We start from the raw sequence: 14,205 nt of genomic DNA, 5'->3' as shown, positions 1-14,205 counted from the left end.
AGGCTAACTGCATGCCCAGCTGCAGGCTGAGGGAAGCGATCGCTCCCTGCCCAGCACCTGGGAGACCACCTCTGGACGTGGGGCCTGGTTTTGGCACCCCATTGTAAGCAAGGTGCGGACAAAAAGGAGAGACTTCAGCAAAGAGCTGATAAGATGGCTGGTGGGCTGAAGCACGGGATGTGTAAGGAGGAGTTGGGGGATCACGGCTTGTTCAGCCTAGGGAAGGCCTAGCTGGGGTGTATGGGGAAATATAGCCGTTCCCTTCTCTCGTATCGTGGGCCATCATAGAGAAGACAGAGTCAAATCCTTTTAGAAAGTACAACTATGTATAAAGGAAAAAAAGGTGACAGTGAGGGCGCCAAGGCACTGAAATGGGTCTAGAGGAACTGTGGAACCAGGCAGGGCCCTGCAAGACCTTGTCCAACGTTGAAGTTTGCCCTGCTTTGAGCAGGAGGACAGACAAGAGACCTCGACAGGCTCCTTCAAACTGAACCTAGCCTCTGATTCTGTGATTAGTGCTGCCAGGCCTTCCAAAGCACCAAGGCTTCTCTTCACACAGACAGGCGGCTTCTTGCAGCAACTGCTGCTTTCAAGTTCCAAGCACCTCCCGGGCTAAGAACACCCAAGATCTCGTCTACCCAGAATACAGGATGGTCCTGATCATGCTCAACAGTATTACAGAGAGATCCAAAATACATATCCTGCATTGGGATTCTTTCCAAACCTCTGTCAGGCAGCCCCTGAGGGAAGTCATTCATCTTCGCCAGATGAAATCATCATGTCTCCAAAAACTGCTCATGCTGCCACAGATGAGACAAGGTATATTACAGAAGCAGAAGAACAGACTCTGCTTTCAAAATCAGAGCTGAAGAGAGAGTATTTTCAACAAATACTAAGCAAGAAGTTTAGACTTTAAAAAACAAAAACAACAACAACAAAACCCTGCAACATTGGGCAACTGAACACTACTTCACAGCAAACTTCACTCAACTCAGAGCTGCATAACAGTGCTGGCAACAGCTCCATTTCACAGGGCACATGATTCTGTCTACTTCAGAGACAAAAAAGCACTCCATACAACAGTTTACTGCTCTGAATGTTACACAAATGTTGCCAACTTTAACTTCAGCAGCAAACCAGAACACAGGTATCACTCTTGGCTGCAGAAAGCCTAAGCCCAGACAGAAATCCAGGTTTAATGTCAAAGCGGTAATACTCTAGGACAACAGTGCTCCCAACATGCTCAAGTGAATGGTCTGCCGCACAATCCCCCAGCCGCTTCGGGATGCTGGGGGATTTAGGAAAGAGCATCATGATACGTCTTTAAGACTGTCACTGAGGCTGAGTCCTTGCTGAGGCTGGTGAACCACACCAGCCTATCAATGCAGCCTCTTAAATGCTGTCCTGAAAAATCTGCTTTTACTGTCTGATTAGCTACCACTGCTGTGCTTGCAGAGTGACGTTAGCAAAGGAATCCATCCCTCCATGCATGTCACCATCTATTTCAGACAAATCTCCCAGGAGGGAAGGCAGCCTGAGGCTGTGTGGGTATGAGTCAGCCAGTGACACTTGTCTTGGGGCCAGGGATCAGTTCATGGTCCTCTTTTGTTTAGCAGTGTAGGTGGAGCCTTACACTTTTAGCGACTTTCACTGTGGGAACAGCAGAACTTTTATCTTTTTTTAACCTAAATTAACTCATTTTCTTCAACTACATCCCACAACAGATCCAGGTATGTGGATACACAAATTAAGATGCATTCACCTGCAGTACTTATTCTCCCTTCCACTTGTTCAGGGAATGTCATAGATATATGCCTTTAATGAGCTATAGAGCCAAACTAACCCTATTCAAGTCAGCTTTATTTGGAGAGAGAAATAATTGCATGGCATCCACAAAAAACAAAATGAATATAAATCCTTAACAAATAGACTAAGACTAATAGACTTGCTTTTTACTAGACTAATTTTACTTGCTTTTTAAGATATAATTTCTTTTGTCTTCAGCTTGGTGATCTAGTTCAATGTGAAGGCTGTCCTGAGCGTCTGTGCTTCTCCCAGAAAACCCTTTTCATTACTGCTGCAGAGGCGTCTTCTGAATTCTAACCTAACTCTGGCCCGAGAACTGCTGGATATTATTCATCACAGGGATCAGCAAAGGACCAAGAACTTGCTCTGAATAAATAAGCCACACAGTTTTGATATGCTTCCAGTTTTCTCACACCTCTAGATCCCATGATGGCAGATATTTTCTGGGAAGATTCCAGCACTTGGCAAGCCTGAAAATGAATGAGGATGGGGAAATTGGCCAAACTCTTTCAGAGCACAAAGTAATATGTTACTTATCACAGTAGATGCTTTGTCTAAGACCAATAACAGTGCACTGAAGACAAACTGGCAACCCTTATCTTCCCAGTGTATTTTGAAGTAGCATTTATCTATCTGCCTTTTGTCATTTTGTCACACACATACGAACAAAGTGTCACTGTGGCAAATGGCCAATTGTGCTCTCCAGTTTAAGAAAGCGAGGGCTGCCACCATATACTGCACATCAGGTGACCTACACTGCTACTGAAGTTCACTCAGCCTGATCTTACGACCCAAAATTTCTCCGGTCCCTCAAGCCTAAGAAGATTTATACACGCTTGCCAAGCACTTTCATCAACTTTCTACTAATGTCACCATAACACAACTTTACTTCATTTTGTGTCTTGAAGCTTGAAATCCTGCATGAGGAAAATAAAACACTCTCTGTTAAACTATGACTTAGCAGAATTCTGAGGCTGCCTGAAGGATTACTACCAAAACGTAACTATTCCAAAATCCAGCTTAGCAGCAAGTATGACATCCAGGCACACTACAAGATCTGTCACTCCAGCTAGAAAAGCCCAGCAAGGGACCTCAGTGACAGCCACATGCTGCCAGGGAACAACAGTGTTGTGGGGACAAGAACAGAGAACTAAAGCACTGCTTCACTACAGGACTGCAAGAGCTGCAGATGTGTAAAGAAGAAGAGCCTGCAGGAACAAAACCACTGTCGCTGTGTCTCCTCCGCTGCTGTTATACAAACTAGCAGGATTACACTTAATCAGTCTGTCAGGATGCACAGGAACTGAAATCACCATGACGCCTTCCCATTTGTTTTCAAAAGCCCTAATATTAACCCTAACAAGCTAAACCAGTATACCAATTAACCTAACCAATCACTCAATTAAATGTTCCCATACCCAGTCACATACATAATGACAATTCATAAACTCTATCTTCCTAACTAAAAAATTTGGAATTCCAGTACTTTTGGTCCCCAGTGGGGCAGGAGGATTTACTGCTTGGGTCCAGCCTGTGTCAGCTCCACACGGTCGATGCAGACTTATAAGAAGGAAGGATTTGCAGGTGGGGAAAGAGCCTCGGAAACTTTTCTCCTTCTCTTCCTACTCCAATCTCCCTGCTCAGGTCAAATTCCAAGACATGAAACCAAACAACAAAGCAGGAATCTCCCATTATTTTGTCCTGGCTCAGGATGTATTTTAACAGCTTTCCGTAGAGGTCCTTCCATACCAGGATGCATCGTTATGCTGCTTGGACACAGTGCTAATGCCTGGCAATTCCCCTCAGATCTCAACTTTTCTTGTGGAAACAGTTACATGAGACATTGGTCACCAAAGAGCTCCAGGTTCTCAGCTCCATCACTACCTTAATTAAAAGGCCTGTAAGCTCTGAAGCGGAATTAACTTAAAATCTCTAGGGTTTGTTGCCAAAGAACAGAAGAAAGAAGCTAATTTCTTTGCTTTCTTTTTAACCCAGCCCTGAGCTTCCCTCACATCAAATTTCTTAGTCTCCGCACTGCTGCTTCTAAGCAGGTTTATGAGAGCTTATGACCAGCCTTAGAGAGCCCTTCTGCAGGTCATGCTGTAATCCTCAGCGATGCACACTGTAGGTTATTTCATTAATTCTCCTGAGCCTCACTGTGCCTTGTATTCACACCTAGCCCACTTCCTTGTTTCGCTCTGCCAATTGACCTGGTCCAGCCCAGGCTTGCTTCAGAATAGTTAGGAACTTGGTTTTCGAATCTTTTCTCTCTAAGAACATGCTCATGTGCCATTCCCAGCAGGGGACAGTTTCTATTTAGGAAAATCTTCAAAGTGAACAAGCAAAAATCTTGATGATGGAAATCCTTGCTCAGGAGCACTCACTCTTCCCATCATTAGTCTATGAAAAATAGATGCCCACAGGAAAAACATGGGTTACTACTTATTTCTATTTTACCATTCACGAACCTCAACTGGCTCACAGCCAAAGCAATAGTAAGTATCTTTGCGGGATCTTTACCAAAAGAAAAGCTTAGCAGTAGATTTTTCTCTCCTTTAATCTCTTTTGGTACATTTAAACCCCTGGTGTTTTTTGTTCTGAAAGAGAAATGCCTGAGAGGGTTGCCTGAATGAACTCTGAAATTCACACCCTGGCAAATTGGACTGATTTCCTAAATCCATAATTACAACATTCCTCAGAGATATGCATTCTTTCAGAGCGAACAAGGGAAGACTAGTTTCCTGTTTCTTCCCATTTACATGACTTCTCTGTTGAGAGGATCTTTTTTTCTTTTTAAACAATCCTCTGTTTATGTGGTTCCCTTCTTGGCAGGGAACTGGTGAACTAATCTCGCCTAAAAGTATAATACAGCCAAACTATCAATTGCAAATAGCCCAAGCATCTTTGTGAGAGGCAGCTGATTTGCACGGGCCTTTAGAATGCAGTATCTATCCGTGGAAGCACTCAGACAGGTACTGATCGATTACAGGGTTTTTAAATAATCTGGGATGATTATTGAATGACTGGATAGTTATACTGCTTGGCTGGATAAGAATATAAGAGTGGATCTGTGCATGTGTGTGAAAATGTACGAGGTATAAAACTTCAGTAAAACTGGGCAAACGTAGCCCCTTTCATCTGCACATCCCCAGTCACGCAGAAACTACCACAGGACAAGACTTCTATGTCTCCTGCCAAAGAGCTGCAAGTAAGAGTCATGTCCCACTCACAAATAAAATACGTGCAGAGCCTTGTTGGTGACATATTTGCCTCCCACTTTCAAAAAGGCACTGAATACATCCTCTCTTTCTGTGCTAACACAGGAAGCAGAAAGCTCAATGTCCCCATCCTCTTCTTTGCCTATTTCTGCTGGAGAGGCCAATGTTAGCACACTCGATATCATTCCCTTTGTCTTAGACCAAAAAGAACAAGAGGATTTGTGTAAGTTCTAGGGGAATAAGACTGGTCTCATTTTTTCATTGTAGCATACTAAGCTGATGCAGTTTGGAGTCAGGAATAGGTATCCTGGAAACTACTATATAAGACTCCTGATGTAGCTTTTAAAGGACCTTGGTTGCCTCACATGTTCCCATAAATTTTTGAATGACACTACTTCCTATATTATTCATAAAAGCAATATTTCTCCCATTTGTTTGAGTTAAACATACCATCAGGGTACATCAGTTAAGTCTAACAGCTTGCTGATGGTCTTACTCTTTAATCTAATCGTGACCTTCCAACCTACAGCCATAAGCCAATCACCCTCTTTTTTATAGCATACCAAATCTCTTTCTGATGAAGCTGGGCTTTTGAATGACAGCATGCTAGTGACAGAAATGTTATTACACTGCTTAGAATCAAGCTAGCCACGTCTGGTTGCAGGGGTTTTAAGGTCAGGAAGCATCTCTGACACACTGAAACATTTTAAGGATTTTTTTTCCCCCAGTGTGTTCTATTTCCTTTTTTTTAATCTTTAGTACTTAATATGTGTGCAGATAAAAGCTATTTGGACATAACTTTTAAAGACTGAGGTCTTGAGCTTTCAGAAGAATTACTTTCTAGCACCTGAGTGAAGCAGAAGATGGACACCCAGCTCCCATAAGCTTCTGCTGAGTTCCCAGAGCTTCTCCCTGTAGATCCTTACTTAAGTAATGTGAGCTAATTTTCCAATGTTATTGAGCAAACACATCTTCCATTGAGAAATTTGTGGCTGATTTTTTCTCGGTTTTGACATTCTGGTAGATGGTACGGAAAAAGTGGCAGTTCTCCTTAGCTTATTTGTACATAACATCAAATTCCACCAGAATTCATTAGTATCTTTGTGCTTCACCACTATTTATTTATTTAGAAATGGCTGGATTATAAATAAAGCTACCACAATTATTATTAGGCACACCAGCTCTCACAGAAAACAATCCTATCTAAGCCGTGCAGGAGGTACGTTGAGGTATTTACATTTAAGTGTATATATCATCCTTTGCTAAACTTTTCTTTAGATAGCAAGGTACAGAACGCTCAGCATGTTTGGCTTTTCCCATGTATTTCTCCCACGGCAGCTGTGGGTTTGTTAAATGAGAAGTTCCCATTTCTTTTAGAATAACGGTGCTAACTTCTTTAGTACAGATGCATATTTTACTGCTCTCCATCCAGAAAGCAGAATGTGACTGAAGAATCACATTATGCTTTTCCAGAGACATTCACAGATGTGCCTGTTTTCTGCATCAACCCTATCAGTAAGCGTGCAACTTAGCTGCTCTGCAACTCTGATGTTTCAGCTATCTAAGTATATGACACCACTTACAAACTGAACTGAAAAATAGAAGGAAATCTATACTTTGCCTGCTACTTTCATTTTCCAGTTTCTTCATGCTTTAATATACCCTTAGGTGCAATATACTTTTACATCACATTGTGGCTGTATGTTCTCTCCAAAGACCTCTGACAATAATAGTAAATCTAAATAAAAAGGCATGGGGCAAAAGCAGAGAGGTTGCCGTGACTGAGACTGGAAACACTCCCACCACCACTGAGTTTCTGGTCAGTCCCTGACCAGGAAACAAAACACAGGAAGAGGAATGAAAAGAGCAATCAGAGCAGCATGGGGGAAGAGAGACTGCCAAATCTCAACTGATATAAAGCAATTCCCTCACTCTGGCTTCACAAGAGAGATACCAGATCTTAAATCTGTCATTTGTCCAGATCTGAATACCATCCATTTTGCAAAAGGGAAAGGGAAAGGAAAAAAAAATCTCTGTTTTACGCGGCAGCTGTTGGGAAGCTGCTTAAAGCTGTGGAAAAGATAAATACAATTCTTTCGCAGTTAGCTTAATAGACTAAGTGCAGGCCAAATAATCAGAGGTGAGCAGCAGCTCCAGCATATTACAGACACCCGCCCAGCAGCGCTGCCCAGCCCCTGTGGGACAGCTCCTCAGCTCAGGCACGCTGTGCAGCAGCGCTGGCAGAGCCGTGAGCATTTGTTCCAGCTGAAGATGCCTCCCTGCAACTCTTGAGACCAGAAGGTACAAAACCAATCACCACTGGCTTTAACTTCCTGCTAAAAAAGAGGCCATAAATACTAGCAAGGGACACCACACGACGGCTGGTTAAACTAGTTTTGGTTTCTACCTTCCAGGAAAACAGCCAGTCTAGGTTTAACATTTGAGTGATGAAATCCATTATATCCCTGAATAAACAGTCCACTCAGAGTGAAAGATAATTTGACAGGCAGACTTACACTGAAAGACATGTCGTTTATTAAGCACCTCCTGAATATCATTCCCATTTGCATTGCACAGATTGCCTAATTCCCTATACATATTAAGTTACTTACACTGTAGGGACGTTGCCGTACTCAGAACAATCTTGAGCCAATTTAAAAGTTTGCCTCAACTCAGGACTTCTAGGGAAGGACACTAGATATTGATATTTGCACAGTGACCTTTTTGACCTCTTGTTCTTATTAAAGGTACCCCAGAGCAGGATTATTGGCCAGGTGTTCTGTCCACAAAAACTTCAATAAAATAAAATAAAATAAAATTGCATTCTGCCCTTTAAATACCACTCAAAATCACTTCCTTGAGCGTAACAGCTATTACATTTTATCCCAGAGGTAGTTACATTTTAATTGGGGTCAAAATGGTCCTGTACAGACAGAGTGCATTAGAATCCTGGCGTCAGTCATTGAGGATGTTTGCCATTTAGATGTTTGCCATTTATTTAACTGGTTACATAAATAAGATTTCGTCAACTCCTTGCTGTAGTGTAAGATAATTTACACCTATGGATGAGAAATTGCCAAAGTTTTCAAATGTATTATATGTAAGGGAGGGCAGCTCACTTTTATGTCTACTGTTTGGCAGATCTCTGAATATCCTCTAAAGTAGCACAACATCCCTAGAATTTTAGTGTAACTCGGGTTATACATTTGCTATGAATTACAAGCAAGCATCTCACCCCTGGTCACCCAGGGAATGAGACTTATGAGCTCACAGTGTTTGATTTTCATGGTCAGAAATTTTAAAATAAATAAGTTATCTCATTTTCACAGCTGGAGAAGGAGAGGAGATTAGCTGTAGCCTCTCCCAGTGCTGAACATGGGAAACAGCTGGCTGCAAAGCTCATCTGCTTCATTCTCATGCAAGACTAGAGTAGGTGGGATAGCTGCAAAACAGGGGCCACTTTTCTAGGTGCTGTATCCCCGTGCCCTTCTCTCAAGTCACACATGCCAAGTGAAGGGCAGATTGCTGCCAACCATTATCTGGCAAAAGGGATGGATGGATGGATGGATGGATGGATGGATGGAGAGCCACAGCTCACAATGAATGCCCAGAGAACAAGTAATGTTGTTTCAAACTCCAGCGCTTTTTCTGAGCATTAATTTTGGAATGGTTTAGGATTTAACATCTGAGGAACTAAGGGACAGTTTACCTTGTGCAAACACGAGCACAGAAACTAGCACAGAAACTAGCACACGAAGCTTTCAGATCTAGCAACAAAAGGCGCTTTGGCTCAAGGTCAGAAAAAGTGGTAGCACTGTATCACCACTTCACTGCTCCAGACATCTTGCAAAATAGGGAATTATCTGCTGACAGTCCTAAAAAAACTAATTGACTTTAACCTTACTCAACACTGTATTCTAGTTATTGCCCCAAACGAAGAGTCATTTTGCTGTTCTACGTCGCCCTGCTCTGCTCCATGGGAGAAGGAATTTCATAGCAGAAGTCCACGCAAACACACGTATAGTTCCTGGATCAAAACACCTTGAAATAACATTTTAAACTGTACCAACTGGTTAGCTCTGCTGCAGTTGAAATATTTCTTGCAAAAATACTCCGGATGTTAGAGTTACCAAGCATGCATGTGCCTTCTGGGCTCTAACTGTTCAGAAAACACCCATAACATTCCATCATTCCTCCGTACACACCTCGGCTATCCCAGCCTTTCCTTGCCAAGATACGACTGTCACCTGTGGGTGGCATCAGGGCCTCAGAGCTTCCCAGGCAGCTCGCTGCTCGCGCAGACAGGCACAGCTGCAATGTGGAACACACCGGATCCGGAGGGGTGTGGGTGACTCCACACAAAATGGGCACTTTGGCACTAATCAACCAAGCTGAGACTGGAAGGGCACAATTGCAAGATCGCTCCAGAAACAGCCATGAGAACACCGCGTGCTAAAAGAGGTGCATCAAAGCACCTGACCCTCCCTTTCCTGTTTAAATCAGGGAACTTCAGGTAACCAGAACAGAGGTGGCTGGCGCAACTCAGGAGGGAGTGCTCCCCAGCAGGTCCCATGTTGTACTGCCAACCTCACGCGAGTATCTCAGGTGCTGTCTGACATCTAAAGCACTCAGATGCGACATTTGCTATCAGGATTGCTCCCCTACTGTGCCTCCTGTACATGTTACTGATCTGTGTGTGCTTGCTTTTTAAAAGCTTGGCAGATGATTGAAAAATGCCTTCCATGCTTTTTAGTCTCAAAATGATTGTTTCCTGCAGAATTTCCAGGCAAGCATCAACATTCAAAAAGCCCCTCTTGCTGCTGGCCAAGTGCTCTCTGCAGCCACTGGCAGTAAGACGTTTCCTGTATGTGTGTGATCAGCGTCATATTGACTGTTCTATGGTTGCTGTACCCAATTCTACTATCTTTATGCTAATTAAGACTTTGAAAAACATTAAGCATGCAAAAATGGAAGCAGTGGATACATAGCAAAGCAGACAGCTGGCTCATGCCCTGCCTGTTTTTCCCCTGCATATCTACCATCAATATCCTACACACCTTCTCCTCTGCTTGTGAAGACAGGCACTCTCTCCCCTGCGTGTTTCCATGCAGCTCACAGAATCAGTTAGGCAAGCTAATGAATAGCAACACAGCTGGCACTGTGCAGGAAGAGTGCTCTTCCCCTCCTTCTGCCCCCGAGGCACCTATGCTTGGAGAAGAGGCACAAATGTAGCTCTCCTCTTGGGCTAGACAGGCTTGCCAACAGGCAGTTGATGAGGGCACTTTCCCTAGGGTATGAAGACGTTTTGATCCCTTTGCTTTCCCTCCAGCCTCCTCTGCCTGCCCGCAGCTGCCATCGCTGCCTGCTCAGCCACAGCCTGGCCAACAGATCTGCAGCAGGGGAGCTGGCAAGGAGGAGGGGGCAAAACCAGTTTGCTACAGGGCTGAAAACAGGTTCTGTTGGCCCCACAATTAACTACAGATCTGCCTTTTGTAGGAGCAATCAGAATCACAGTTTTGCTTGTCCTACTGGGCAGGAACAGGAGAATTCTGTACTTGTACTCCTCTGGGAAAACAAAAAGAAATACTAACCCAGAAATGTCTATCGTCCACTGTACCGAATGTGATGTGACCAGCACCATTGGACAGGGAGGGACTGGACTTTGACCAGGCTCTTAATACCTACATAATTTATGTTTGTTTGTTTTTTTTTTTTTGTTATGGATGCAGCACAGAATTAAACAAAAATGAATTTTAAACCCATGTAAGCTTTCAACCTCTTTTGACTTAAAATTGAAAAATTTATCTAAAAGTTCTGATTGAGAGCTTGCTCAGCCTTTCAGGAGTTTTGGTTCCCATTCCCCCAGGTGATCAGAGGTCACGCTGCATCTCACCCTTTGCTTCCTACTCAGTGCAATGCATCTTTAACGCTGTGTCGCCAGGCAGAGTTCAGGAGATAGAAACTCTCTGTGAGCCTGAACCAGAATATGAATGGGACATACAACACAAACACTCTCTCCAGTTCCACAAGGTGCCATCTAAGAGATACATATTTTTTTTGGTCAAACGTGCCAGGTCATAGATGAAAATTTGAATGAGAAGCAGAATCTTTCCCTCATGTAAAGCCCAGTCTTTCAAAAAAAGATAAAGTCAGCTTTGTTTTTTGCACTGAAAAGCAAAACATGCCCAGAGATTCCTCCTTTGTAACTTTTCTTTTGTTCAGTGCAGCCATGCTGCTAGCAGTGTGAAGCAGAAGCCTATCTGCACATATGATTAGTTCGTTTTCCTCCAGATGCATAGGTACAGATTCTGATTGCTTTAATGTGGTGCCAAAGACAGTAATCTCTGATAGCACTACGAGTCAGGGTTGATAACAGGCAAGTTTAAGCACTACTCGTGTGATAATTACATAGCTATCAAAACTGAATAAGATGGAAGCAATCAGGAAAATATGAAGCTTGCAATAGTTTGAAAAAGCAAAGATGACCTCCTGCCATAGTCCATCATCCGGTTGAGCTCTGTGTAGTTCACAAGGGAGCTTTCTTACCAGGCACCAAACCTTTCTGAGAGTATCTATTCCCAAGCCTCAGGTCTCCACAAGTGATTGACATGATCTGCAATTGTGTGTGTTAATTAGGAGTTTTTTCCCACTGTCTACCATGGTGCTGGCAGAAACCCCTTCACTGCATACACCAACGTACAGCCACTTGTGACAGAGATGTCTGTTACACCATCGTGGCCAATCCCATCTCAGGTCTTGATCCTGCAAGATACCTGCACTTGTGCTGGCCTCGAAGCCTGTGAGAATCAGAGAGAACCCACAAAAATGCTTGAAAGTTCCTACAGTGGATAAGATCACTGAGATCAAGAGGCAAGGCCCCTTCGTTTCTCACGAAGTCTGGCCTTCTGCATGGGTACAATAAACTACACATAGAAGCTGAATATTCAACTCTGAATATGCTCAGTAGGTTTAACAGTTACCACGAAGGGATGGTGGACATCTTATCAACCACCTCTGTCTTAAAAAAACAACCTCGTGCTTTTGCATTGTCCTTTTTCCTTCTACACCTCCTGGAAGAGAGAAGAAACATCTCATGCTTAAAATGCAGCCATATCTAGTGTGCACAGATACTGCATAAGATCTCAAGATCTCATCATTAGTAATTGGACTGTCTTGTTACCACTCAGAGGCCCACACTGATCAAATGGGTTTTCATGGGCAGAATTTGCTGACAGTCAGAAATCCTTAATGGCTGCAGAATTCAAACTGAGGGAGTTATAGAAAAGGAGCCAACACTCACCATAATGTTGCAATTCCACAGGGATGTTATGGGCATATAAATTGTCACTAATGGCATGTCACCATGGAATTTCTTAACATTTCATTGCCACATATGTATTTATTGTAGTATCAGGCCAAAACACAGTTGCCTGAACTCTCCTGTTTATACACCAAGAAAAAAAATACTGCTCCTTTCTTCCTGTGTCATTAAAACTATTCATGTCCTACAAGTTGTAGAAGTCACGGTATCTAACAGTCACATAATAAACCTGTTGAAAATTATCAGTGGAGCATGTAGGGGGAATCTAACATTTGTCCAGCTTTATGCATACAACTTGTTAGCTGCCTGAAGAAAATTTCCTTTTTTCCTCCTTGTAATTAAGCAATTTCAATATTTGTAGTGTTTACTTACAAATCAGTGCATGGAAGTACAAGAATGTACTTGATAATCTCATCTAAATGCTAGAGCTAAACTAGACCATTTTTAAAGACGTAACAGGAATTCAAAACCATTGGGCGGTCACCAGTGGGGTCCCTCAAGGCTCCATTTTAGGGCTGGTACTTTTCAATATTTTTATAAACGATCTGGATGTAGGAATAGAAGGTATTTTGAGCAAGTTTGCTGATGACACCAAACTTGGAGGAGTTGTGGACTCGAATGAGGGTGGAAAGGCCTTGCAGAGGGATCTGGATAGGTTGGAGAGCTGGGCGATCACCAACCGCATGAAGTTCAATAAGAGCAAGTGCCGGGTCCTGCACCTGGGACGGGGAAACCCTGGCTGCACGTACAGACTGGGCGATGAGATGCTGGAGAGCAGCCTAGAAGAGAGGGATCTGGGGGTCGTGGTAGACAGCAAGTTGAATATGAGCCAGCAGTGTGCCCTGGCGGCCAGGAGGGCCAACCGTGTCCTGGGGTGCATCAAGCACGGCATCGCTAGTAGGTCAAGGGAGGTGATTGTCCCGCTCTACTCTGCGCTGGTGCGGCCTCACCTCGAGTACTGTGTGCAGTTCTGGGCACCACAGTATAAAAAGGACATGAAACTGTTGGAGAGGGTACAGAGGAGGGCTACGAAGATGGTGAAAGGCCTGGAGGGGAAGACGTACGAGGAACGGCTGAGGTCACTTGGCCTGTTCAGCCTGGAGAAGAGGAGGCTGAGGGGAGACCTCATCACAGTCTACAACTTCCTCGTAAGGGGGTGTCGAGAGGCAGGAGACCTTTTCTCCATTAACACCAGTGACAGGACCCGCGGGAACGGGGTTAAGCTGAGGCAGGGGAAATTTAGGCTCGACATCAGGAGGGGGTTCTCCACAGAGAGGGTGGTTGCACACTGGAACAGGCTCCCCAGGGAAGTGGTCACTGCACCGAGCCTGTCTGAATTTAAGAAGAGATTGGACTGTGCACTTAGTCACATGGTCTGAACTTTTGGGTAGACCTGTGCGGTATCAAGAGTTGGACTTGATGATCCTTAAGGGTCCCTTCCAACTCAGGATATTCTATGATTCTATGATTCTATGATTTTTTCTTTCTTGCTCTTCCCTGTACAGATTATTTTGCTATATGAGTACAAAATTATGAGGAAGTGCAAAATTGTAATTGTTGGACTCCGATATCCAGAGTTGTATATTTTGAACATTATAAAAATAATTTCCAAAGCAAAACCTGAGAAAATGGGAGAAGAAAATCCATACTCACCTGAACATGATCTTTCCAATTCTCCTGAGTCATGGTTTTCTGAAAAGACAAATTACTTGTGAGCCACCTTAGAAAAGGAAGAATGTTACATATAACAAGCTGAAAAAGTTCTTAGACACTTGCATCAACTGTGATTGAGGAACACACACTGGAATGCTCTGGAAACCTGTGATTCTCCTATGTCACCAACCAGGGAGGGCATGGCAG

General features: G+C 43.5%; 1 protein-coding gene across 30 annotated transcripts in view; it reads right to left on the bottom strand.

The window, feature by feature from the left end:
- Positions 1-14,205, bottom strand: part of EXD3 (exonuclease 3'-5' domain containing 3) — a 297,777-nt gene that overhangs the window by 160,482 nt on the left and 123,090 nt on the right. For all 30 annotated transcript variants that reach the window (XM_080562119.1, XM_080562103.1, XM_080562112.1 and 27 more), the window contains one exon: positions 13,999-14,037. In XM_080562119.1, the coding sequence (XP_080418245.1) occupies positions 13,999-14,037 (39 nt within the window). The remainder of the gene's footprint in view (positions 1-13,998; positions 14,038-14,205) is intronic.

Source organism: Anser brachyrhynchus, assembly GCF_964034855.1.
Source record: "Anser brachyrhynchus genome assembly, chromosome: 19".
NCBI lineage: Eukaryota > Metazoa > Chordata > Aves > Anseriformes > Anatidae > Anser > Anser brachyrhynchus.
The sequence above is the reverse complement of the archived record's forward strand: the minus strand, read 5'-3'. Positions and strand labels throughout refer to the sequence as shown.